The sequence below is a fragment of the Equus asinus genome, chromosome 9, assembly GCF_041296235.1.
Source record: "Equus asinus isolate D_3611 breed Donkey chromosome 9, EquAss-T2T_v2, whole genome shotgun sequence".
NCBI classification, from domain to species: Eukaryota; Metazoa; Chordata; class Mammalia; order Perissodactyla; family Equidae; genus Equus; species Equus asinus.
Genome location: NC_091798.1, coordinates 59,696,765 through 59,722,568, shown reverse-complemented (window position 1 = coordinate 59,722,568; position 25,804 = coordinate 59,696,765). Strand labels below are relative to the sequence as shown.

Below are 25,804 nucleotides of genomic sequence, written 5' to 3'. Positions count from 1 at the left end.
GACTTTGTTTCTAGGAATTTTTTAATTAACTGATTTGCACCCTCACCTCCTCCCTGCTCCCAAATCATCCTATGGATATCTTTATCATAGCGCTTGTCGCATTATACGTAATCATGTGTGAATATGTCTACCCCCTGAGGCTATCTGATGAGTTCCTCAGGGACTGAGACCACACTTTAATCATATCTGTATCTAGAACCTAACGTGGGGCTTGCCATTTCTAGGCTCTGCTTTCCTCTGGGCTGAATTTCTTCTTAGATGGGCTTTCTCTACATGGAGGCAAGCATGGCTCCAGGCTTCCATGAGCTGGAATCCTTTCTCAGCCAGCTTCAAGTTCAGCCCTAAAGGAGGGACTCTGGTTGGTCCTACTTGGGTCACAGGCACCACCCACTGTGTCCAGGGGGAATGACATACTCTGATTGGCCTAGCCTGGGTCATGTGCCCACACTTACAGCCAGCCCCACCCAAATCACAGGCACTGGGATAGCAGAGGGGTAGTTCTGGAAAGAAAGGGGGATCCTATAACCAGAAGGTAAACTGAAGGACAAAAGTGAATGTCTACAAGAAAGCCACACACACACAAAGGAAACAAGAGTAAATATAAATACAACCTGTACATACTCAGTACCATAGGCAAAATTAGAAAGATTTACAATACCAAACGTTGGCAAAGATATGAGGCAACTGGAACTCTCTTATCCTCCTGGTGGGAATGTAACATGGTACAACTACTTTGCAGAACAGTTTTTTAAAATGGTAATTAGTGTCGACGAAAATAATCCATAACCAATCTGTAAATGAAAATTTGGGTGAGTTTATTCTGAGCTGAAATCTGAGGACCATGGCCCGGGGCCTTTCTTCCCAAAGGAAGAAAGGGCACCGAAGAAGTGGGGTGCACAGAGTGGTTATATACCCCCAAACAGGGTGTTTCACATATGATTGAAATGTCCCTCCCACAATAGTCACAAGATTGCCCTGTCGGCACAGCACTTGATGGACACAGCAGGTAGTGGGTCTGCTATCTCAGAGGGCGTAGCAGGAGGCAGGTCTATTGTCTCGGATGGGCAGTCACAGGTGAGTGCAGCAATCACTTTCTAGCCTAAGGAAAGATACTTAATCCTTAAGGATATGCCAATGTTGGGAGGGGTAGGGAAGTTGCACCTTTATCTCAAGGGCGTTTGTTCTTGCCATAGGGAATCTCTAAAGCAGATATACAATGCATGCTCAACGGCCACGGTCAGGCCCTTTTGGAAAGACAAGGTCAGGCCGAATTAGGTTTGTACCAAATGGCTTCCTCCTGTTCTCCAATATATCCTATTGCTTGCCATTTTTATTTGTCATTAGAAACCTATGGCCTAACAATTCCACTTTTAGGTTTTTACTCAAGAGAAATGAAAACCTATGTCCACACTAAGACTTGCACATAAATGCTCATAGTAGCTTTATTCACATCAGCCAAAAACTAGAAACCATTCAAATGCCCATTAATAGGTGGATGGATAAGAAAAATGTAATTATCCACACAATGGAATACTACCCCCCAATAAAAAAAGGAACAAGATTGTGTAGCAATGTGGAAGAATCGCAAGATGATTATGCTGAGTAAAAGAAACCAGACGCATTCTAGGAAATGCAAACTAATGTGTAGTGACAAAGGGCAGATCAGTGGTTGCCTGGGACAGACGGAGGGATGGACTATACAAGGGCCTGAAGACACTTCCGTGGGTGGCAGAAATGTACTTTATCTTGACTGTGGCTGTGGCTTCACAGGTGTACACAATGGTCGAAACTCCTTGACTCGTACACTTGAAGTGGATACAGTTTAGTATGTGTAAATTGTATCTCAATAAAGTTGATTAAAATTGTTTTTAAATTACGTGAGAGCAAATTAAACACAAAGGTCTGGAACTATATTAATAAGGACAGAAAGCGCCTGTTTAAATAAGAAAGGAAACTCAACTCCCCTGCCCCAGCAAAGAAACAAATAAATGTGTAGTCATAAATGCCTGAAATTTGAGCCTGAGCAAAAAAAAAAAAAAAAGCAGCAGTCAGTTACGTAGTTGTTATTATGAGAGAGAGGGGAGGAACCGCGCATTCCTGAAGGAATCATCATTGTTTGGGTTTGGCCTGCCTGGGGCTGAGCTGCCAGGACCTGATTTATGAGGGATTCCCTGACAGGAGTGCAGGGCACACCCAGCATCTCTGGAACAAAGCTCCTAGATCCCCGACTGGGTTTGTGTTTGTATCTTCTGAAGCGCCTCCGGTCATCTTTGTCTCTACAGAACCTGGGAAAGTTTTGTTGTTGTTTAACAAGCAAATGAAGTTTGTATAAATTTAGCAATCCTCAAAGTTCCAAAACTCTATAGTCACTGATAGTTTATTAAAAAAATACAAAAATGGCTTTAGCACTGGTTAAATTATTGCAATTTTGAAAACAAGTAAATTAGCTACTATGAATATCCCTGTCAAAAAAAGTGTTAATGCCCCACAGTCCTACTATAATGTTAGAAGTTCACATGTTAGTATCGATAATAATTACTACTAAAAAGGAAGATGAAAGTTGCGTGAATCCCTTCTCCCTCCATCCCAGCACAGTTTCCATACTCTCTCTGAATCTCCTGCTCTGGTCTTTATACTCCACCCTGCTGGAGCCCGGCCTCATGCTCTCAAGCACTCATGAAGCCCCGTCTACAATCCCACAGACCCGACTCGTCTCCCACCCACTGCAGGCACAGTTGTGGGCACATGACGAGTAGTATGGGGCCGTGGGCATGTGGCTCCCACTCCATGGTGGGAGCGGGCAGGTTTGGGGAGAGTGGAGGTTAGTTCCTTGTTCCTTAACCTACTTCTTCCTGGAAGCTTACTTCTCTTTTACATTGTAATTAGGCTTGATAGCCCTATTACTACTTAATTTCAAGTGCATTAGAGTTTAAGTGACCTTTTTGTGAGCTGGTATGGGTACATTATCATCTTATAGTAACATGTGTTCTGAATTCTAACCCACTGACACAGAAATAGACTATTTGAATATAACTTATTAGTCACTTGGGGTCTGGCTTATATGTAATATTGTGGCAAATGTTCCCATATCTGACGCTTGACCTGACTCAATGAAGGAATTTAGCCAATGGACAAATCCACTATAAATATTCTGAAATAAAAGATAACATTTGTAAAGACACAGATAGTATGTCCAGTTTTGAGCTGTGGAAGTTGCAAAGTTTCTTTTGAGATAAGAAAATGTGTCCTTGTATCTCTCCCCACGAATCTTGTATGGTGTCCGATATGCATTCAGGAAACCCTTACTGAGCAGCTGACGTGCACTGGGGATGAGAGAAGTGAATAAAACAGGTAAGTTGCCACTTCCTGGAGCTTCCGGTCTACATCTGATTCTTCGGGGCAGGTGTGGTCTTCAGCGCATGTTCTCAGTCACAGTCTCCCCAGGGACACACAATCTTGGGGTTCACATTTCTACTCATTCCAACCATCATCGTCCATTTGCAAAATCACGTTGCAACTTAACATGAGCGTTCTTGTTGTGTCTACACAAGAAGTTAGATGGCACCAACCGGTGGGCTCTTTGTCCTTCCAGATGCAGCAGTTTTGCAGTAACGTGTTGGAGGAGCACCAGAGGCTCTCGATTCATGCCAAGTTACAGACGATAAAGCAGGAAAATCTGGAAAAGAAGAAGCGAAATGCCAGGATAACTGCGTGGCTACGGGAGAACACATAAGTTAGCGGCTGCTTCCGGCTCGCCTCCCGCACGTTATAATGTAGCTTGCTCACAGTTTGGTTTCCCACACTTTGTGGGTCTGGAAAACACATGTTTTGTTATTTGTATCTCAGTACACTTACTACCTGTTCTTCCCTTCTTGTCACATTTGGCCCCAAGGCTCAGCCATTGCTGAGGATTTTGCCAACCCTGCTGTACTTCCGGGGAAGATTTCACTTCATGTTGGGCTGTAAAACCACAGAATTTGCTTTAAATGCCTGGTAAAAACAGTGGAGTATGAAATAAGTGGCTAAATGAACACATTCTTTTCTGAGGGAAATACAGATTTGCAATACTCTAAGGCTTATTTAGTTCAATATTTAAAAGCTCAATGAGCAAATAACACAACAATGTAAGGAAACAGAATCCAGAAAAATAATATTCACTAGAAGACAGCAAAGCCAAAGAAAATCAAGTTTTAAAAAGAAGGAGCAGACAATTTTATGAGCCATATTAAGTGCCCTAAAGGCAAGAAATATGTCTTTTCCTGCCCATTTCTCTCTCCCCACAGTGGCTGCTGCATCGCACCACACTTACTGGCTACTGAACTTTATGGAGTCGCAAAAAGACTTAGGATTGTAGGATCCGTGAAGTGCCCTTGGAATCGCTGTTGTGGAGGCCAGAGTGGAGGGGAGGGCTCTGCCCTGGAGCTCGACTGTGCATTCATCTGTGGGATGGATGCTCTTTCAACCAGTTTATGAGCAAAATTAATGACGTCAACAGACCATAGCAATTATGGGCTAATCTTCAGCACAAAGGGAAATTGTTAAATAAGTAGAAATAGAACTAAAAGGCTAACCAGAGCATAATCTTTACAGCTTTGCACTCAGGGGAGTAAGTTTGAAACGTGGTTTCATTTAGCCAAATTGAACCTACTTGTAGTCTGGACAACTTTAAAAATTTTGACCCATCACAACTTATGGAATTAGCTTAGTTTTGTTATACCCAATTAAATCAGGACAACTAAGGCACATCATCCTACCCTAGACTTTGTGTGTATATGATATAATTCTGTTTTAATTTTGATTTTGTTTTTGTAGAATGGGGGTAAAACTACAGATCTCCTATCTACCTCAGAGCGATATTGTAAAGATTAAGGAATCCGTCAATTAAAAGCCTTTAAATGTGTTATGTAAACTCATGGCAATGTGATCTAAGGTTTCCCCCTATTTCTTGTATAAGTTAATGTGGCCACAAATTAAAATGCAATACACAGTTCACTTCTGTATTCGCTTCACAAGATGCTTCGAGGGTGAGTGGGAAGCTATGGGACTTGGCCACATGGAAAAATCATGGGTCATAGGTCAGAGTTTTCTTTAAATTTAGAAATTTAAAATTTAAGCAATAAATTATCTCCGTGTCTTCAAATTGTTATGTGTGAGATATCTCCTGCCCTTTCTTAAACATTTATTCTATATTTCCTGTACTTTCTCTGATCATCAGTCTGATCTTTCCATAGCCTGTCGCATGGCCTCTCTACTGCCTTTCTCCTCCCGTTCTTCCTGTCCTCCATTTCCACTCCCTCCCTTCTCCCTTGGGCTCTCCTGTCTTCCTTCTCCCTTTCCAGTAACCTCTGTCTTCCTTCTGCCCAATTGGCCATGTCCTCTCTCCTTGGTCTTCCTGCCCTGCTGTGTTCTCAGTCCACCAAGTGCACATGGAGGCTGAAAGTGGGCGCCTGAGCGGGCACTTGTTACCAGGTGATGCCAAACACGGGCTGATTCTACCAAAAGAGCGCGTAGGCAGGGCTCTCCAGACCATTTGTTGAAAATTAAAGTCCTGTGATATCTTAGATTCTATAGTAATTAAACAGCACTGAAAGTGTTTATCCAAAATCAATGCCCAAATATTTAATTATTAATATTTAATTAATAATCCTTCCTCAATATTAAAAAGAATTGTGAGTGATATACATTTTTTCTTACATGGATGAAGCCAGTTACTCCAGATAAGCATTACATTTTATTATACCATATCTTGTACTTAGCATAAAAAGAAGTAATTGTTGATTGACTACTGTGATGGCAATAAGTCGGGCAGTGACATTAGGCAGATTCGTCTAAAAGGTGTAAGTATTTTATTAACCAATAAACCAGCTTATCTATTAGCACCCCAACTAGGAAACAATTTTTCTGACTCCACTAGTTTACTTTATAATGTTCATCCTAAAACATGTTAGCAAAATGTACAATGTATTTATGATTGTTTTTCCATTTGGTAATTAGAAATGAAAGTTTTCCCCACAATTTTATGCTTCTTTCCTGCTCAGATCTATTCCATGACTTTCCATTGTTGGCTTTGAGTGAAAGAACAAATGCCTTAGTCTTGAAGACTCAAGATCCTCTGTAATTTAGAGCTCGGGGGCCCAGCTGTACAGCAACTTATTCTGAAGAACAAATGAAGCAGCAAAATGAGATGAGATTTAAAAGGGAGCCATACTTGATACTGTGCTTGTTTCCTCCAGTGAATGCTATCTTTTTTCCATCCAACCTGTAGCAGGGTTAATATGTCAAAAGCAAAGCCTTTAGGGGGGCTTACAAATAAGTACAACACAAAGCATTATGTGTTCCCCGTACACACAAAGAATTACGTAGCATAGCCAGCAGCTCTTGAAACCATACCTATATGGTATTGTCTCCAGCTCAATCTTCTCTCTAATTCAACAACATTCAGCAAGGATATTCTTTGCAGCACGCATATTTAGGAGTTATTTGGACTCTTCCTCTTCCCTCCTTTTATAAACAGCTCAGTCCTAGAGATGAGGCAGAGCAAGGTAGGCTCCTACACCAGTGGGAGCTGAGGGGGAGCTGTGGTGGCCTGTGACCTGGAATGGGGTGTAAGAGCTGGAGTGGGACAAAGAAGGAGTCCACACAGCAGGGAGCAGCTGGCACAGGATGTCAGAGCCCAAGAAGAGTGAGTAGGGTGACCACACAGTGCAAGGAGCGGGGGTTTGGCAGGGAGAATCAGAGCCAAACAGGATAAGGAGGATGTCTGTGCAGAGGGACCACCTAGCATGGGCAGTCAGAGCCCAAATAGGGTGGGATTGAGGAGTCCAAGTCCTAGTGGGTGAAGAGGAGGCTCAGACTGGGGATAGGGTGGCCCAGCATGAGGTATCAGAGCCTGAGGAGGGTGAGGAGGGCATCCACACGGGGTGGGGGAGAGGCAGAGATGGGAGCTTGGTTACTGCAGGGGTATAGATCAAATAAGAAAATATACAAATGATAATAGGACCCAGGTTTCTCACTTTTGGAGAAGGGAGTTGCCGACATTCAAAAGGAAGAAACTAGAATGAACTCTTTGTTGTTGGACTGGAATTGGAGGTATTGGTGTGAATGGTTCTCACAGTTGCCAATATACAGATAGAGTTATACATATAGATGTAAATGTGTGTTTATAGACATATCTTGCTCTTTCTCTCTCTCTCTTTAGATATAGCTATAGGTATATGGACATAGATATAGATATACAGATACAGACACAAATACAGATACAGATAGATAGAGATACAGATGTAGACATGTACCCTAGCTTTTCAACTGAGCGGGCCTGGGTGCAGCAACATCTTAATAACAATGAGCACAGCTAGTGCCCAGATCTTGGCTTCTAAATGCCATGCTCTGCTACAAGAACCAGGGCTCCTTGGAGAAATGGCTGATTTTAGGGCTGGGGCAGGAAAGGGACTATTCGAGATGGAACATCTTTTTATACCAAAAAACAAGGAAGTGTGTAAAGAATGATGGGGACATATCAAGAGGTACAAAAGCCAGCTTGAAGGGGCGCCTACTAGTCAAATCGGGCAAAATTTGAGCATCATAATAAATAAAGACAGTAATGGAATAAGATAGGGACTCATGAATCTATACCTTATATGTCTAAATAATGAAAAATTGAAATTTTGGTGAGGAAAAGACATATGCATAAGTTTAAAGTAACTTTCCACAAAATACTGAAAAATTGCAAAGGGAAAGTGAATAATTTATAGTGGAAAAAGCCGGCAGACATCACCTTAATTAATCAATGTGAATATCGTCACAGTGGGATAAATAAAAAATTTTGTTCTACTTAATAAGATGAAATGACAGAAATACAATATCACTTTTGTTATATCCCTGGAAAATCTACATAACATGAATCTAATCATGAGGAATCGTCAGACAAACTGAAATTGAGGTACATGCCCCAAGGTATCCTTCAAAGTGTCAAGGTCATAAAAGTCAAGGGAAGATAGAGGACTGTTTTAGACTGAGGAAGATTAAAGATACATGACAACAAAATGTAACATACGATTTTGAACTGGATCCTTTTGCTATAAAGGACATTATTGGGACAATAGGAAAAATTTGAATGAAGTCTGAGAATAGGTTACTAGAAATGTATTAATTGTGAATTTTCTGACGGATGGTTGTGTTGTATTTATGTAGAAAATATCCCTGGTTATAGGAAATACACATCAAGGGGTGAATGGGGCCTAAGATGACAACTTACTCATAATGATTGAGAAAAAAAATTTTCTCCTATAATTCCAACTTTTCTATAAATTTGTGATTGAATTAAATTTTAGAATAAATGTTTTTTTAATTAGAAGTGCAATGCACTTTCTTTGAAACCATTTTTTCTTTCAAACTTGGTAACGGCCACAGCCACAGCCCTGAAGTTAGCTACTCAACATTTCAGTAAGCACAAAGTGCAAACACAAGTTGTCCCAAAAGACTTAATTTCTTGTTTCAGCTAATATTTTCCATCTTAAACCAGAGGGACTAAAAGATTAAAATAAAAAATTTATTACTCAAAATTAACAAACCTATATAAATGTAAAATAAATGTAAATCATTAAACTTTCAAATAAAGTTTGTTTGAAACTTGTAGGTAGGTTTGTAGCATTTATGATTCTGGAGTTATTAAAACTTAAAATGGAACTAAATCTTTTGGAAAAAACTTTATATGGATGAATGTAACCTTGAAGTCACTGTGGTAACAACTTGACCTAATCTATGCTGTAGCAATGCCTAAATAATATATTGCCATTACACACAACTAGTGATAAATGGCATCGAAGTCTAGAAGTTGTGTAGTGTACAATACCCGCTATATAGCTATGTATTCTTAAGTATTATAATCTTGATTTAATTTAAAAAACTCTGCGAGGTACATATACCAGCTGCTTTCATTATTTTCTTCCTTGGAGAAAACCTAACTAGATGAATAAAAATTATTTTGACGTGGGTGTTCTAACATGACTTCAAAATTCTAAATGGGATTTAGAGGTACAGAATGAAAAATTCATATATGGACTTCTGCTCTATTTTAAAAAATTAATATCCTTGGATCAGGATTTTCAAAATAATAAGTTGCAGACATTTTATAGAAAATTTTCCCACTCAAGCTGTATCCTTAAAAGTACACTATAAGTTATTATGTTTGCTAAAAGTTTATTTTTTGAAAAAAAATCTGTTTGTGTATGTGTGGGTATATTTAACCTGCATATGGATTGTGTATGTATAAATAGTATGTGTGTGAACACCTGCCTGTCCTAGGCTGAACTGTACATTGATTCCTTTGATTCCCATGGGAAAGAAAAAGCAGGATATTAGGTGAGATGAGTCAAAGTTCTCCTCTCTTTACTCTCTCTTGCAAACGATGCCAAGCTGCTGAAAGTGGGCTATTTTGATGACGAATCTTGGACCCTGGGAGTCCATATGCATATATCTGAAGAGTAAAATGGTGCTAAGCATGGGGTTTGCAGGAGTTTCTTCTTTTCTGTCCTCAGTGCAATGATCACCCTATCATTTATAATGGCCCTTCCATCTTAGCATATCTTACTTAGGATCAACACAGTCTGTTAGTTCCGTCAGTCCCTATGAACCTAAAGAACCTTCATGATGCCGGGAGTCTCATTTAGCAGACTGTCCTAAGAATGCCCCGTAACAGAATAGGTGTGCTTCCTTTCAGAAAGTGTTTCTTGGACTTAGCAGCAGTGAGCAGAAAGCTTTCCTAACCACCAGCGCTGCAGCTGGTGGCTTCCGTGTTTATGAGCAGGATGAGGGTACGTATTTCTTCATGAGGTTGATGCTCTCCTTCATCTTTCTCCCACCAACACATACCCCAAATTTTAGAGAAAATGTACTCATTTTACAATTAAGTTCAGAGAGAAGTTATCACCTACCCAACTCAAAGTAACACAATATAGTGGAGATAGATGTGGTCAGCAGGAAAAAAACTACTACCCGTTTGTTGAGTGCCCTCTGCCTATGACAAACCGAACTACATGCTATCTACGCTTTATCTCTCCTCAAAAGAACTCTATGAGGCAGTGTGTCCTTAGGATCCACTCAGAAAAACAGAAACCAGACTAGCTACTTTTTTGTTTGTTTTACCAAAGAGGCTTTAATGTTAGGGATTTATTCAACAGGTTAGAGAAGTTAAAAAGCAAAAGACGACCCCCCAACTTGTGGCCCAGGAAGTAGTTCTCCCCCGAGGGCTGGAGTTACTAGAAAGTAGAGCTTGGACTAGGGAGTACCCGATTTTCTGTTATGTTTCGATGTCCTCATTCCAAATCTCAGGGTCTCTCTCCTTCCCAATCAACATCCTAATTCTACATAGAGACTTGGGAAGGCTGTGAATTCAACTCACACTGTAATGGTGCATCCTGCAGAGCAGCTATAAGAATCAAGAGGTTCTTTTAGAACTGCCTTTGAGGTTCTCTGGTTCTCTGACCACAACTTGATCTGGTCATTTTCTTCCTGTAAGCCCTCCAGCACACTCAGAAATAGCCACATCCTTGTAGTCAGTCACAGTGGTGAAACACAGCAGCCGCTGGGTCTCCAAAGGTACTTGCTGCAGTAGGTACTTCACTGCCATCAACTAGTGATAACCTGATTAATTGTGGTGGCACTAGGGGTCAGTGCTGTGTTCAAGGCCAAAGGCGAGATCAAGCCTCATCTCAAAATCCCACCTCGAGTCTGTTTCCTGGGAGTCTGCTGGCATCAATTAGTCAGGGTCCAGTCAAGAAAACAGAAGCTGGACCAGCCTTTTTTGACTGAGAGAACATATTATAGGAATTGGTATCTAAGAAACTGAAAAGGCAAAAGAGTAACACTGAGATAACACCAAGACAGGAACTGCAAGAAACAGCTAGCACTCCTGTGGTGGTGGCAGCAAAGGGAAGGGTGGGTTATTAGAACCTAGAAGCTGGTGCTGCTGCCTTGGAAGCTTAGAGGAAGGGCCAGGCAGAGCTGGGATCCAGACCTGGAGGAGGGGGTTGACTTGACTGGTGCTGATGCCTCAGGAACTCAGAGGAGGGCCTCTTGGAGCTGGACCTGGACCTCTGAGGACGGGGTGCTGGCTAGGTGCTGGTATCTCTAAGGGGACACCATAGGCCAGGTCTGGAAGACTGCCCGGGGTAGGAGAGAAGGCGAGCAATCCCGAGAACTGGAATCCAACAGCCGCTGTCAGGAGGAAGAACCATTGCTGAGGTGATGCTGGCAGAAACAGGAAGCAAACAGGAAGCAGCAAGCCCCTTCTCCCTCCGCCAGCTTTCCTGTATCCCCGAGCGCCTCCTGTTGGCAGAGCTGGCAAAGTTGTAATGTGGTCTGCAGAGTCCCAGTCCTAACATCACAGATCAGAGAATAAAAAGATGGATTTGGAACTGAGAGACAATGGCTTGCTAACCAACTCAGGTCAGTATAATTGTTTTGATTTTAAACACATGAGGAAACAGAGGCTTAAGGCCACAGTGCTCGCAGAGTCAGAAGCCAGTATTTAAGACCAACTCTGTTTACCGCCAAACCCATTTACTTAGGGCTTTTCTTTTACTTGTAAATTTAGGACACAGTTAAGAAAGAGACTACTATATGCTGGGAAGCCTCATCTGAAAGCTTTTAATCCACACACATCTAGTGTGGACCAGAAGGATAGGGTGTCAAGTAGGCAGCTCTTGGAAATAACAGGCAGTGCTTTCATGTAAACATTGCCATTCAAAACAAAAGAAAACTTTCTAAGAATGATTTTTAAAAGAAAGTTAAATTTGAACTTGTATTGAAAAGAAACTTTAGGCAAGTGCATTCAAATAGGTTGTTGCATCTACTTTGCAAACATAATTTATGACAGATTTTTATGAGATTGCAAAAGTTCTAAAATAGCTAGGTTCATGCTTTCAACTCATAATTGCATTTAAAAATTATAGATTATACAGGAAGTACAGCCTAACAACATTTTATTGATATAAATAAACTGTATTGATATAAATATAACCCAAGAATATGCTTATATTACTCATGAAAGCTAGCTTTAGCTGAAAGGCTGAGTTCACATAGTTTCCATAAACCATATACAACCATAAAAAGGGTGTAAGTAAATCCTGAGTCAAAAATATCAGAAATTTAATTCAATATAAATTCTAAATATGGATGTAAAATTTGTGAAAAATCTTAGTGTTGAATCTCTTGATGCATTTTGAATGTCCTTAATTGATTTTTACCTTTAATAACAATTAATGATTTTTTTTCTTTTTATATATTTTTCCATTTCAAACCAGAAACTCTCTTCCTCTGAGCATCCCTTTCCTCAGTGGGAAAGTGAAAGTACTGCATTACTGGTTTTTCCTAGGGCTTCTTGGAAGTATTTTATGAATTCCATAGATACTGATTAAGTAACCAATTCGTGATCATGTCAGCCACCAGGGGGATGGGGGTGGGGAGCTTGGGCAAAGAGAAGACCCAGCATGGTTCTTGTCCCCAATCCCCACGTCAATTACGTTAGCTCCAGTGTTGTTGGTTTCATGTATTAGGATTTATTTAGAGAAAAATATCTAAAAAACAATGTTTGAAAACTGATGCACTATATGATCTCTGAAGCCCTTTCCAGGCATGACATCACACTGACATCTAGCTTGTCCATTCCTCAAGAATCTTCTACACAAATCCTCTTGCTCTGCAGCCTCTGTAGGTCCCACATATGCCCTCTTCAGAGGTCCCTTATTCACCTCTGAAATGACTCCTTTGACTATAGAAGAGGTCAAACAAATTATATTTAATGGATATGAAAATTCCAGAGTCAGTGTCCATTTTGACTGATCCTTGGTCACTAAGAAACATGCCCTCCACATGGCATTTTTGAACTAGTAAGGATTGTTTTAATCTGTTGTAATTCTGAGTTAAGGTTTTTGCGCCACCTGCTGGCCAGACTTATTTTGCACATACTAGGAGAACTGTACATTTATTCTCAGAAGTCTCTCTTAAAATACTTATTAATACTTTAAAAAATAGTAAAATATATGTCTATTACAGGAAATGTGTAAGTGTAGGAAATAATAATGGATAAAACAAAAATCCAGAGATACTTACTGTCAAGATCTATCGGTATTTCCTTCTACATACACAAGAATATGTTATCTTTTAGTTTGGGTTTGTGTTAAACAGAAATTTGAGATCAATGCTATAGTGACCAGGTTACGGCAGCATTAAAAGAAGAGGACATCTTGCAGAGATGAGATTCATGGGAGGGACTGCTCTCTGTCCCTGTCGTGTGTGTGAGCCTTGAGGTTTGCTTTGCCTACTCTGCAAGGCAGGAAGCTTACGTTCCAATTTAACAGGGGAGGGTGGGATAGAGGTAGGGTTGAGGCAGTGGGTTAAACCCTGGTAAAAGTGCCTTATATTGCTCAGATTCACAGGAAACAGAACCCCAAGTTACCATTTCCTGTGGTAATGTGACTTTCTGTTAGCAGATATGCATTGAGCGCCAATGATCTAGATGCTGTGACACATGCTATAGAGTGAAGAAATCTTGTAGATGCTGCTTTGAAGTGAGGGAAGTCTAAGAAGGGAGACAAGAAGGTAAATAACTACAATATTTCCAGCTTGGAAACGTAGAAGCAGGGGTGCTTTTCCTAATTGGGAAACAGGACCGTGAGGAAAGCATGAGTGGGTGTTGGAGATGGGAACATTCCTGGCATTTAGGGCCAGGTTAATGGAAGGATGCAAGACAATGAGGCTGGGAAAGTAGTCTTAGGTCACACCATGGAAGGCCTGGAATATCGTGCTGAGCATCACAGAGCACCACCAAGGTGCTGGACAGGAAAGTGACACAATGTAACAGGATTTGAGGAAGATAAAACCGTGATTGTGTTGTGTGAAGACGTGAAGGACTGAAGGCAGAGAAACAAGGTTAGGGCTGAAGCTGGCCTGGTAAATACGGGGTGTGGGTGAAACAGAGATGAAAATTCATTACTCAATGCACCTAGCAAACAGCACAATCTGAAAACCACAATCATGAATAATTACTGCTAAATAAAGTAAAACTTGGACCCAATTGTGAAAGAAATCTTAGAGCAAATATACAGTTTTATGGATCTTTAACTATATGCAGAGCCTTCCAAAATTAAGCAGCACACCTTGAGGGAAACTGGAAACCCTTTCCTTGGAATTGCAAGCCTCAGACAGGGTTCCAGCATGTCTCGGGGCCTGAAGACATCACAGAGTGACAGAGAAAATGGAACAGAATGTGGAAATGCACAGACAAGCCACCTCTGCTGTTGGAGCAGTAGGGTAGGGAAATACGGTGGGTGGCCATCAGCCCTACAGGTACTAGTCTTGATCAGTAAAAGGACCAGGGACATTGCAGGCTTAATTGTAAGCTAGGAACACATGTGGAGCCTTGGATGGGGGCTTATGACCAGAGCAGGGGGTTTGTGGGAAAATTTCCAAGTCAACATACCTCTACTTGCTCTCCCAGTTCATCCCTTCAGTCCTTTTTTCCATTATCCTTCAACAAATAGCTGTCCCAGAAAGAATGGCCTGCATGCATAGATCACAGATAATCAGAAAGGATCAGAATGGGACCTCTACAAAGGCACTGGGCAAAAAAAAACTGATAAAAAATATACAGCAGAACAAATATACCATAAAGCAGAAGAAAATATGCACAAACTTCTCTATGGAATAAAAAAAATAGAAAACATTTCTTCTTTGAAACAAGAGATCAAATCAGAGATAGGACTCAAAAGAGATATGATGTAAGGGGGGAAATAGATCAAAAGTAAAGTAAGTTGGCAGAGACAGACTTAATGAGATTTATTTTAACAAGTGCTTATATTAGGAAAAAAAACAACTAAGGAGCTAATCATACATCTTAAAACAATAGAAAAATACCATTAAAATATACCCAGAATAGAAGGGCATGAAATAGAAAAGAAAAATGCAAGAAAGAAAGACAGGGAGAGAAAGGGGACTGGGGGTAGGGAGGGCGGTGCGCAGGGAGGGAGGAAGGCAGAGAGAAATGGGGAGAGAAGGGGAGAGAGAGAAAGGAGAGAGAGAGAGAAAGGGAGAAAGAGAGAGAAAAGGAGAGAGAAAGAGACAGAAGGAAAGTTTTCTTTGGCAAGATGAAAAGTTGGAGAGAGAAGGCACAAATAGTATCAGGAATGAAAAGGGAGACATAACTACAGATGCTGCACACACGAAAGAAAACATTATGATATTATGAACAAATTTATGTCAGTAAGTTTGAAAATTTGGAAGAAATGGTTAAGGTCCTAGAAAAACGTGATTTAACAAAACTGTCTCAAGAAGAAAAAAAAAAACCCTCTAGATTCTCATTTGGAATCTGCTCTCTTTTTTTTTAAAACTTCTGCTCTGTGTATGCTTTTTTTGGTGAGGAAGATTGGCCCTGAGCTAACATCTGTGGCCAATCTTCCTCTTTTTTTTTTTCTTCCCCCAAAGCCCCAATGCATAGTTGTATGTCCTAGCTCTAAGTCCTTCTAGTTCTTCTATGTGGGACGCCACCACAGCATGGCTTGATAAGTGGTGTGTAGGTCCACACCCAGGATCCAAACTAGCAAACCCTGGGCCGCCAAAGTGGAGCATGTGAACTTAACCACTAGGCCACCAGGTGAGCCCCAGGAATCTGTTTTCTTAACAATAAAGTGCATACATCTTTCTTCCTGATAAAATGATACTGTGGAAATATTTCCACAGTATCATTTTAATGCCTACGTTGTGTTATATAATTTTGCTTGATAATCAAGTTGTTAAACTTTTACTCTCCCAACCTAGTAACTCTATAATCTAGCAATTAATACATGATGCTAAATTTTTGCAAAGAGTTTTATCTTTCCTTAGAAGAAATTCCCCAAAGAAGAATTGCTGGTTCAAAGATACCTACTTTAAACCTTCTTATTGCACACCAAATATCTATAATTTTTTTTTTCTAAAGATTGGCACCTGGGCTAACAACTGTTGCCAATCTTTTTTTTTTTCTGCTTTATTTCCCAAATTCCCCGAGTACATAGTTGTATATCCTAGTTGCAGGTCCTTCTAGTTGTGGGATGTGGGACACTGCCTCAACGTGGCCTGACGAGCAGTGCCATGTCCGTGCCCAGGATCCGAACCCTGGGCTGCCTCAGCAGAGCGCTGGAGCTTAACCGCTCAGCCACAGAGCCAGCCCCCTATACTTTTTTTAAAAGTGTGATGGGAAGGCATTCCTGGAAGAGAAAATAACAGGAACAAATTTAGATACAGCAAATACAAAATGTGTCCTGAGAATAGGAAGTAGTCCATGAAGTAATAAGTGTAGCAGGACATTAGTAAATCAAATTAGTGAAGCAACATTAGCATGACAGTTATGCTACTAGTAACAGTGAATAATGGTAAATATACTATAGTAACAGTAGTAAGCATAATAGTAATAATAGTAAAACAATTCATTCTTTTAAAAAAGACGGCTGTTCACCTGCACATTCTATATACTTATGCTGATCTCTGTTCAGGTTAGAAATTGTGTAAAATTATCTTAATGGTTTTCCAAAACGGAGCTGCTGGAGGTCCTGAAATTGCATAATCCGTTTACTCTCCTCCCCCTTGCATTATTATTTCATCTGCCTGCCTGCCACTCCATTTCTGTCATTAGGAATGACATTCTTTAGAGTCTATATAAATAACAGATGCTATTGCAGTGCACTTGGGGTTCAGCCTTATCATAGCCTGGACAAGCCCCACCTCCTCCCACTAGACCCTTCTGAAATATGCAGACCTTCCCCACATAAAGCTCTTGCTCCGAGCAGCTCCATCTGCCGAGAACGCCCTTCTCACTCCCTCTCTACCTGGGTTTCCTTGTTCCTTTTTCAAAGTTAACTCAATTGCCACCTCCTTTTGGAAGCCTTTCTTGATACCTCCCTCCCTAAGAAAGCCACTTGTCCCTCCACTCTCCCCACTGGCCCTGGCAGTGTCCTGAGCACTTGCAAAGCACATCTTGTATTTATTTGATTGCATATCTCCTTCTACTAGACTTGTGAGCTCTTTAAGGAGAGGAACCATGCCTTATTTGTCTTTTTTTGTTTTTTTTACACAGTGCCGGGGCAATAAGAGGTATATAATCAATGCTTGCTGAGAGAATGATTCGAAGAGTTGTGGTAATAGACAACCTTGAGCACTTCCGGTGATGGAGCCACTGGTTGTGCTCAGGTTATCAGCTCCATTCTCTTCTAGACCTCCATGGTGATTCCCACTAGGAAGTCTGCCTTTTCAAAAGTACAACTCATTACAGTTTCACAATGTAACCGCACTTTAATCAAACAGTAACCACAGAGAAACTGCAGTAATAGTACCCAAACAATAAGGATTATTCTTATCTGGATCTTTCCATTGGAGGATTGAATAAGCCCAGTGAGAGTTTGTTCAGTAGCTGCTGAGAAGGATGCTAATACATTAAGGAAGATAAACTAGAGAGTTTCCTTACTGCAGCAGCCCCTAGAGGCTCATGTCTCTCAAAGCCAGTGACTTTTTATTTTGTAAGCCACACCCTACATCATGTTGAATTTATTAAACTTATTTGGCTACAGGTAAAGGATTTTATTACATCTTCTTTCTTACATGAAGGGTAGTACACTTTCTTACTTGAAGGGTAGATACTTTTTTGTACTCTAATTTAATAATATATTCTAGAAGTCTCTATCGCTCTGTAGAGATCTTCCTTATTCTTTTGTCACAGCTGCATAGTACTCCATGTTTATGGTACATGTGGATATATGATAGCTTATTCAACCACTCCCTTGCATATGCGCATTTCAACATTTTGCAATTATAAACAATATCACAATAAATAAGCTTATGAGTTGTGTTACTTTTAAAGTACAGTATACATTACAAATTAATATACAGATGGCTACAAACTAATAAAATAATTTAATACAACTCATAAGCAAAGATTCATACTCTCCAGGAATTAAGAGGTAAACTGAGGAGTGTTTTACTACATGAATCCTTCATTTGAAAAAGCAACCAATTTTAAATTACATCAATTTGTTCTCTAGGAAAGCTGAGAACATCTGAAGAGAAAGAAATATATTTTTCTAAGTAAAAGTCATGTATAAGTGCTATAAATTCTGGACTAGTAAATTTAGTGAGGTATTAACTTTGAAAAATTCTCTTCCATCTTTTAAGATTAAATTGTTACATGTTTTAAAAGTAATGCAAAGTTCTTCTGAAGATTTGCAAGTTACACCGTTAGTTTGAAGGCTATTAGACTTTGCTTGAGAAACTTGGAGATAATACAGGAGGATTATTTTGTATGATTCATTTTCTGTTTTAAATTGAAGAAATGAGGGGAAGTAACTTTCAACTCTGTGGTGCCCTATTATTTCTTAGCACTTTAATTTTTTTTAAAAGTTTACAGTCGGGTCTTTTCTTGGCTGACCACAATTCTTATCCTTTAGGAGATTTTCCTCTGTCTAGTTCTAGAGGATTCCAGCCCTTTCCCTTGGCCCTTGATGTATTTGTTCTTTCTGTAGCATCTTGGGTGGTAAGATCAGTGAAGAGCACCTTCTCCTGTTGATTGTATAAGAACAAAGGCAAACGTTGGCCAAAGAATGTATTTTTGTAAGGTGTGACTGACTGTGGAAAAGTCTGGTAGGATTTTTACCTGCTTTGAGGTTTATCATTCCTTACTTGGCAAGATGGAATTGATAATCATTAAATGGCAAGATGGCAAACTTTTGATTTGCAAAATTTACTGTGTAATTTCAAAAATACAGCAGTTGCAGGGAGGAGCAAAATGGCGGGGTGAGCTGACCCGGGATTCTCTCCCCTCCAAAATACAACAAAAGATTGGAAGAACTGAATTTCAGAGAATAAACATAATGCCAGGTCGTTAGAGACCTACTATACCAAGAAGGAGGAGATCATAAACCTAGCTTTACACCTTCGGAGGAGCCAGAACGGTAGGAGAGAACATCGCTCCCTCCCCTCGAGTCTGCGATCGCTCTGGCGCGGGTCGGGAGGGAGCGGGGGAGGGGCCGCGCGACCGGGGGATCATCCAAGACTCCTGCCGCTGATTCAGTGGAGACCCGCTGACGGGGGGAAAGCTTCCGTCTGCGGGGACCCTATAAATCAAGGGCCTTGGGAGACCAGAGAACAGAACTGATCTGAACCCAGACCGGCGCATGTGAGTAACAGCCCCTACCCCACAGCAAAGCCAGTGGGCGCAGCCATCTTGCCCCAAGGTGGAGAGCTAACACGCCGCTCTCGACCCCCATCTAGTGGCGACAGGCTGTAACTGCAACTGAATTCTACCACCATGAGAAAAAACCGCTCCTCTACCATCCAGCAATTTATAAAAGCCCCAGACCAGAAGGAAAACAATAAAAACACAGAATTAAGTCCTGAGGACTTGGAATTAGGTAAACTAAGTGATAATGAATTCAGAGCAGCTATAATCAAAAAACTCAATGAGGTAGAGAGAAAGATAGAGAAACAAGCCGAGTTCTGGAGTTACTTCACAAAAGATTGAAATCATAAAGAAGAATCAAACAGAATTACTTGAGATGAAAAACACAATAGACCAGATAAAACAGAATATGGATTCCCTGAATGCCCGTGTAGACAACCTAGAGGAGCAAGTCAGCATAATCGAGGACAGACAGGCTGAATGGCGCCAGACAGAGGAAGAAAGAGAACTAAGAATTAAAAAAAATGAGGAAAATCTCCGAGAGATAATGGATTCAATGAGGAGTAAGAACATAAGGATCATAGGAATTCCCGAGAATATGGAAAAGGAAAATGGAGCAGAAAGTGTGCTTAATGAAATTATTGAAGAGAACTTCCCAAATCTAGGGATCAACAGAGAAATGTGTGTAGAGAAGGGTTTTAGATCTCCTAGATTTGTCAATGTAAAAAGACCCACCGCAAGGCACATAATAGTAAAGTTGGCACATAGGAATGATAAGGAAAGAATACTCAGGGAAATAAGAAAAAAAAAGAGAATAACCTATAAAGGAGCCCCTATCAGACTGTCAGCGGATTTCTCTACAGAAACCCTACAAGCTAGGAGAGAATGGAGTGATATATTCAAAGCTTTAAAGGATAAAAACCTTCAGCCAAGAATACTCTATCCAGCAAGAATTTCCTTCAGATATGAGGGAGAAATTAAATCTTTTCCAGACAAACAAAAGTTAAGGGAATTTGTAACTAAAAGCCCTCCACTACAAGAAATCCTCAAGAAGGCTCTCATACTTGAAAAAAGAAAAAAGGGAGAAAGGGAACACAATCCACAGACTAGGGAGACCGATGGATAGAACCAGAACAGGATAGCAAATATTCAACTATAGCATTAGGGTAAAAATAAGGAAACTACCAAAACAAGGACGATCTTAGCACTCTAACTACAAATTAATAAGACGAGTTGGAATAAAAAATGAAAATAATTATTTAGGAGGGGAAGAGCAAAGGGTCTAAATCAGTATTGGTCGAGTAAGTAAGAGACCACCAGAGAATAGACTATATTATACACGAGATTCTAAATACAAACTTCAAGGTAGACACTAAAATAAAGTACAGAACAGAGTCACAAATCATAGATAAGGAAAATCTAAGAAACCCAGCATAAGAAATTGCAGTATTAAATGGGTAGTCTAAAGCACACAGGAAAACAAGATAATGAGCGACAGATTGACAGCATTAAGTCCACATGCATCAATAATCACTCTCAATGTGAACGGATTGAACTCTCCAATAAAAAGACACAGAGTGGCAAAATGGATTAAAGAACAAGATCCAACAATTTGTTGCCTCCAGGAAACACACCTCAGCCCCAAGGACAAACACAGACTCAGGGTGAAGGGGTGGAGGACAATACTTCAAGCAAATAGCAAGGAAAAAAAGGTAGGTGTTGCAATTCTCATATCAGACCAAGTGGATTTCAAAATAAGACAGGTAAAGAGAGACACAGAGGGACAATATATAATGATCAAAGGGACACTTCATCAAGAAGAAATAACGCTTATAAATATCTATGCACCCAACACAGGAGCACCAAGATTCATAAAGCAACTATTAACAGACCTAAAGGAAGATGTTAAAAACAACACAATAATAGTAGGGGACCTCAACACCCCACTCACATCAATGGACAGATCATCCAGACAGAAAATCAATAAGGAAATAGTGGAGCTGAATGAAAAACTAAAACAATTGGACTTAATAGACATATATAGATCACTCCACCCTGAAGGAGCTGAATACACATTCTTCTCAAGTGCACATGGAACATTCTCTAGGATAGACCATATGTTGGGAAACAAGACAAGCCTCTACAAATTTAAAAAAATTGAAATAATAGCAAGCATCTTCTCAGATCATAGTGCTATAAGGCTAGAAATTAATTACAAGAAAAAAGCTGAGAAAGGCACAAAGATGTGGAGACTAAACAACACACTACTGAACAAGCAATGGATCATTGGAGAAATTAAAGAAGAAATAAAAAAATACCTGGAAACAAATGAAAATGATAGCATGCCATACCAACTCATATGGGATACAGCAAAAGCTGTATTAAGAGGAAAATTCATCGCAATACAGGCACATCTTAACAAACAAGAAAAATCCCAAATAAGCAACCTTAAAGCACATCTAACTGAACTAGAGAAAAAAGAACAAATGAAGCCCAAAGTCAGCAGAAGGAGAGAAATAATAAAAATCAGAGCAGAAATAAATACTATTGAAACGAAAAAGCAGTAGAAAGGATCAATAAGACAAAGAGCTGGTTTTTTGAGAAGATAAATAAAATTGACAAACCACTAGCCAGACTTACAAAGAAAAAAAGGGAGAAAGCTCAAATAAACAAAATCAGAAATGAGCGAGGAGAAATAACAACAGACTCTGCAGAAATACAACAGATTATAAGAGAATACTACAAAAAACTATATGCCAACAGAATGGATAACCTAGAGGAAATGGATAAATTCCTGGACTCCTACAATCTCCCAAAGCTCATTCAAGAAGAGGCAGACAATTTGAATAGACCAATCACAAGGAAAGAGATTGAAACAGCAATCAAAAACATCCCAAAGAATAAAACCCCAGGACCAGATGGCTTTCCTGGGGAATTCTACAAAACTTTCAGAGAGGATTTAATACCTATCCTTTTCAAGCTATTCCAAAAAATTAGGGAAGATGGAACACTTCCTAACACATTCTATGAGGCCAACATCACGCTGATACCAAAACCTGACAAGGACACCACGAAAAAAGAGAACTACAGGCCAATATCACTGATGAACATAGATGCAAAAATTCTAAACAAAATTTTGGCAACCAGAATTCAGCAATTCATCAAAAGAATCATACATCAGGATCAGGTGGGATTCATACCAGGGACACAGGGATGGTTCAACATCCACAAATCAATCAACGTGATACACCACATCAACAAACTGAGGAATAAAAACCACATGATCATCTCAATAGATGCAGAGAAGGCATTTGACAAGATCCAACAGCCATTTATGATAAAAACTCTGAACAAAATGGGCATAGAAGGAAACTACCTCAACATAACAAAGGCCATATACGACAAACCCATAGCCAACATCATACTCAATGGGCAAAAACTGAACCCCATCCCCCTGAAAACAGGAACAAGACAAGGATGCCCTCTATCACCACTCTTATTTAACATAGTACTGGAGGTCCTGGCCAGAGCAATCAGGCAAGAAAAAGGAATAAAAGGAATCCAAATAGGGAGGGAAGAAGTGAAACTCTCGCTGTTTGCAGACGACATGATCTTATATATAGAAAACCCCAAAGAATCCATTGGAAAAATGTTAGAAGTAATCAACAACTACAGCAAAGTTGCAGGGTATAAAATCAATTTGCATAAATCAGTAGCATTTCTATACTCCAGTAATGAACCAACAGAAAAAGAACTCAAGAATACAATACCATTCACAATCGCAACAAAAAGAATAAAATACCTTGGGGTAAATTTAACTAAGGAAGTGAAGGACCTATATAATGAAAATTACAAGGCCTTTCTGAGAGAATTGGATGACGACACAAGGAGATGGAAAGACATTCCATGTACATGGATTGGAAGAATAAACATAGTTAAAATGTCCATTCTACCTAAAGCAATCTACAGATTCAAAGCCATCCCAATCAGAATCCAAATGACATTCTTCACAGAATTAGAACAAAGAATCCTAAAATTCATATGGGGCAACAAAAGACCCCGAATTACTAAAGCAATCCTGAGAAAAAAGAACAAAATGGGAGGCATCACAATCCCTGACTTCAAAACATACTACAAAGCTACAGTAATCAAAACAGCATGGTACTGGTACAAAAACAGGTGCACAGATCAATGGAACAAAATTGAAAGCCCAGAAATAAAACCACACATCTATGGACAGCTTATCTTTGACAAAGGAGCTGAGGGCATACAATGGAGAAAAGAAAGTCTTTTCAACAAACGATGCTGGGAAAACTGGAAAGCCACATGTAAAAGAATGAAAATTGACCATTCTTTTTCACCATTCACCAAAATAAACTCAAAATGGATTAAAGACTTAAAGGTTAGACCTGAAACCATAAGGCTTCTGGAAGAAAACGTAGGCAGTACACTCTTTGACACCAGTATTAAAAGGTTCTTTTCGGACACCATGCCTTCTCAGAGAAGGGAAACAATAGAAAGAATAAACAAATGGGACTTCATCAGATTAAAGAGCTTTTTCAAGGCAAATGAAAACAGGATTGAAACAAAAAAACAACCCACTAACTGGGAAAAAATATTTGCAAGTCATATATCTGACAAAGGCTTAATATCCTTAATATATAAAGAACTCTCGCAACTCAATCACAAAACATCAAACAACCCAATCAAAAAATGGGCTGGAGACATGAACAGACATTTCTCCAAAGAAGATATACTGATGACCAATAGGCACATGAAAAGATGCTCATCATCGCTGATCATCAGGGAAATGCAAATCAAAACTACACTAAGATATCACCTTACACCCGTTAGAATGACAAAAATATCTAAAACTAATAGCAACAAATGTTGGAGAGGTTGCGGAGAAAAAGGAACCCTCATACACTGCTGGTGGGAATGCAAACTGGTGCAGCCACTATGGAAAACAGTATGGAGATTCCTCAAAAAACTAAAAATAGAACTACCATACGATCCAGCCATCCCACTACTGGGTATTTATCCAAAGAGCCTGAAGTCAGCAATCCCAAAAGTCCTGTGCACCCCAATGTTTATTGCAGCACTGTTTACAATAGCCAAGATGTGGAAGCAACCTAAGTGCCCATCAACAGATGAATGGATAAAGAAGATGTGGTACATATATACAATGGAATACTACTCAGCTGCAAAACAGAACAAAATCATTCCATTTGCAATAACATGGATGGACCTTGAGAGAATTATGTTAAGTGAAATAAGCCAGCAAGAGAAAGATAATCTGTGTATGACTCCACTCATATGAGGAATTTAAAACTATGGACCAAGAACAGTTTAGTGGATACCAGGGGAATGGTGGGGTGGGGGGTGGGCACAAAGGGTGAAGTGGTGCACCTACAACATGACTGACAAACATTAATGTACAATTGAAATTTCACAAGGTTGTAACCTATCAATAACTCAATAAAAAAAAAGTGAAAAGAAAAAAAAAAAAAACAAGGACCCTGGGGTCCATAAAGCACCTCCCTGCAAAAAAAAAAAAAAAAAAAAAAAATACAGCAGTTGCTTAGTGGATATAAAGTTCAGGTCAATATTCTTACTTCTGGAACCACCTTAAGGTTTTGCTTCATTGCCAGATGGGGCGCAAGCTCTTACAACTGAAGATTTTGTTTCCTTTCCTTGTTCTTTGCAGCAAAAGTAATTAGGATTGAAATGGCGGTTTTTACCCTATAATTCACAAATGAGTGAGGCGGGTATTAACCTGCGGTGAAGTGGTTTTAATGACTCACAACACAATATCTGAGTCCTAGTGGCAAAGGACAATTGTTAGAGGGTTATAATTTAGAGATTAGTAAATGTCTTAGACACAGCTTATAAACGTGGTTCAGTTTTCCCTTGGGACAACATAGTTTTTCTTAGATTTTTTAGCTTAAAAATAAATATATATATTGTGTGTGTGTGTGCGCGCGCTATTTACACTGAAGTACAAAAATAGCCAGGGGGCAATTTGATGTTAGTATTAGTTGAACATTTCAAGTCAAGATATGAAACTGAGCAATAGAGTCAAAATGTAAACTCTAGATTCATTGCTTATTGCAAATGGAAGATGGGTGAGCAGATGAAGGATCGTTCCCTGATTTCGCATGATTTTAGAACAGACTCATGCTGGAAGAGAGAGTTAATGATTACATCCACCCCCCAACCCCTCTGCTTTTCCACCTCTCCTCCTCTCAGCCATTATTATAAAAGCGTTAAATTATAAGAGCACCTTAGAGGCCTCATCACTTTTTCCCTAGAGAGTTCTATGGTTTCTCAGCAAAACAAAGGAAACAAGGCAGTACAGTTTCTCTTTTTTCCCCAGTATTCTTTCCTTCTTTTTCATCCAACTTAAAGGTATGTGTACTTTCTTTTTACCACCTACTGCTTCAGCTTGACAAGGCAACTCTCATTAAAAAGTGGGAGTTACAGAACTGTGGAAGGTCATCATTGGAAAGGCCCTGCTTCTCCAATGATGCTTTTACACTTGACTCCTTCTGAGGCTAGTAGAGAGAGAAGAGGCAAAAGCAAGTCAGCAGATGCTGACTCTGA

At 39.8% G+C, this 25,804-nt stretch overlaps 1 protein-coding gene across 3 annotated transcripts in view; it reads left to right on the top strand.

Moving 5' to 3' along the window:
- The window catches only part of LVRN (laeverin), an 81,585-nt gene extending 72,827 nt beyond the window's left edge, over nucleotides 1–8,758 (top strand). Inside the window, exons 20-21 of one of the 3 annotated variants that reach the window (XM_070517556.1) lie at nucleotides 3,296–3,351; nucleotides 3,593–8,758. In XM_070517556.1, coding sequence (XP_070373657.1) covers nucleotides 3,296–3,346 — 51 coding nt within the window. In that variant the 3' untranslated portion in view covers nucleotides 3,347–3,351; nucleotides 3,593–8,758. The remainder of the gene's footprint in view (nucleotides 1–3,295; nucleotides 3,352–3,592) is intronic. The other 2 variants (XM_070517555.1, XM_014841706.3) reach the window with 2 other exon arrangements.
- The last annotated feature ends 17,046 nt before the right edge of the window (nucleotides 8,759–25,804 follow it).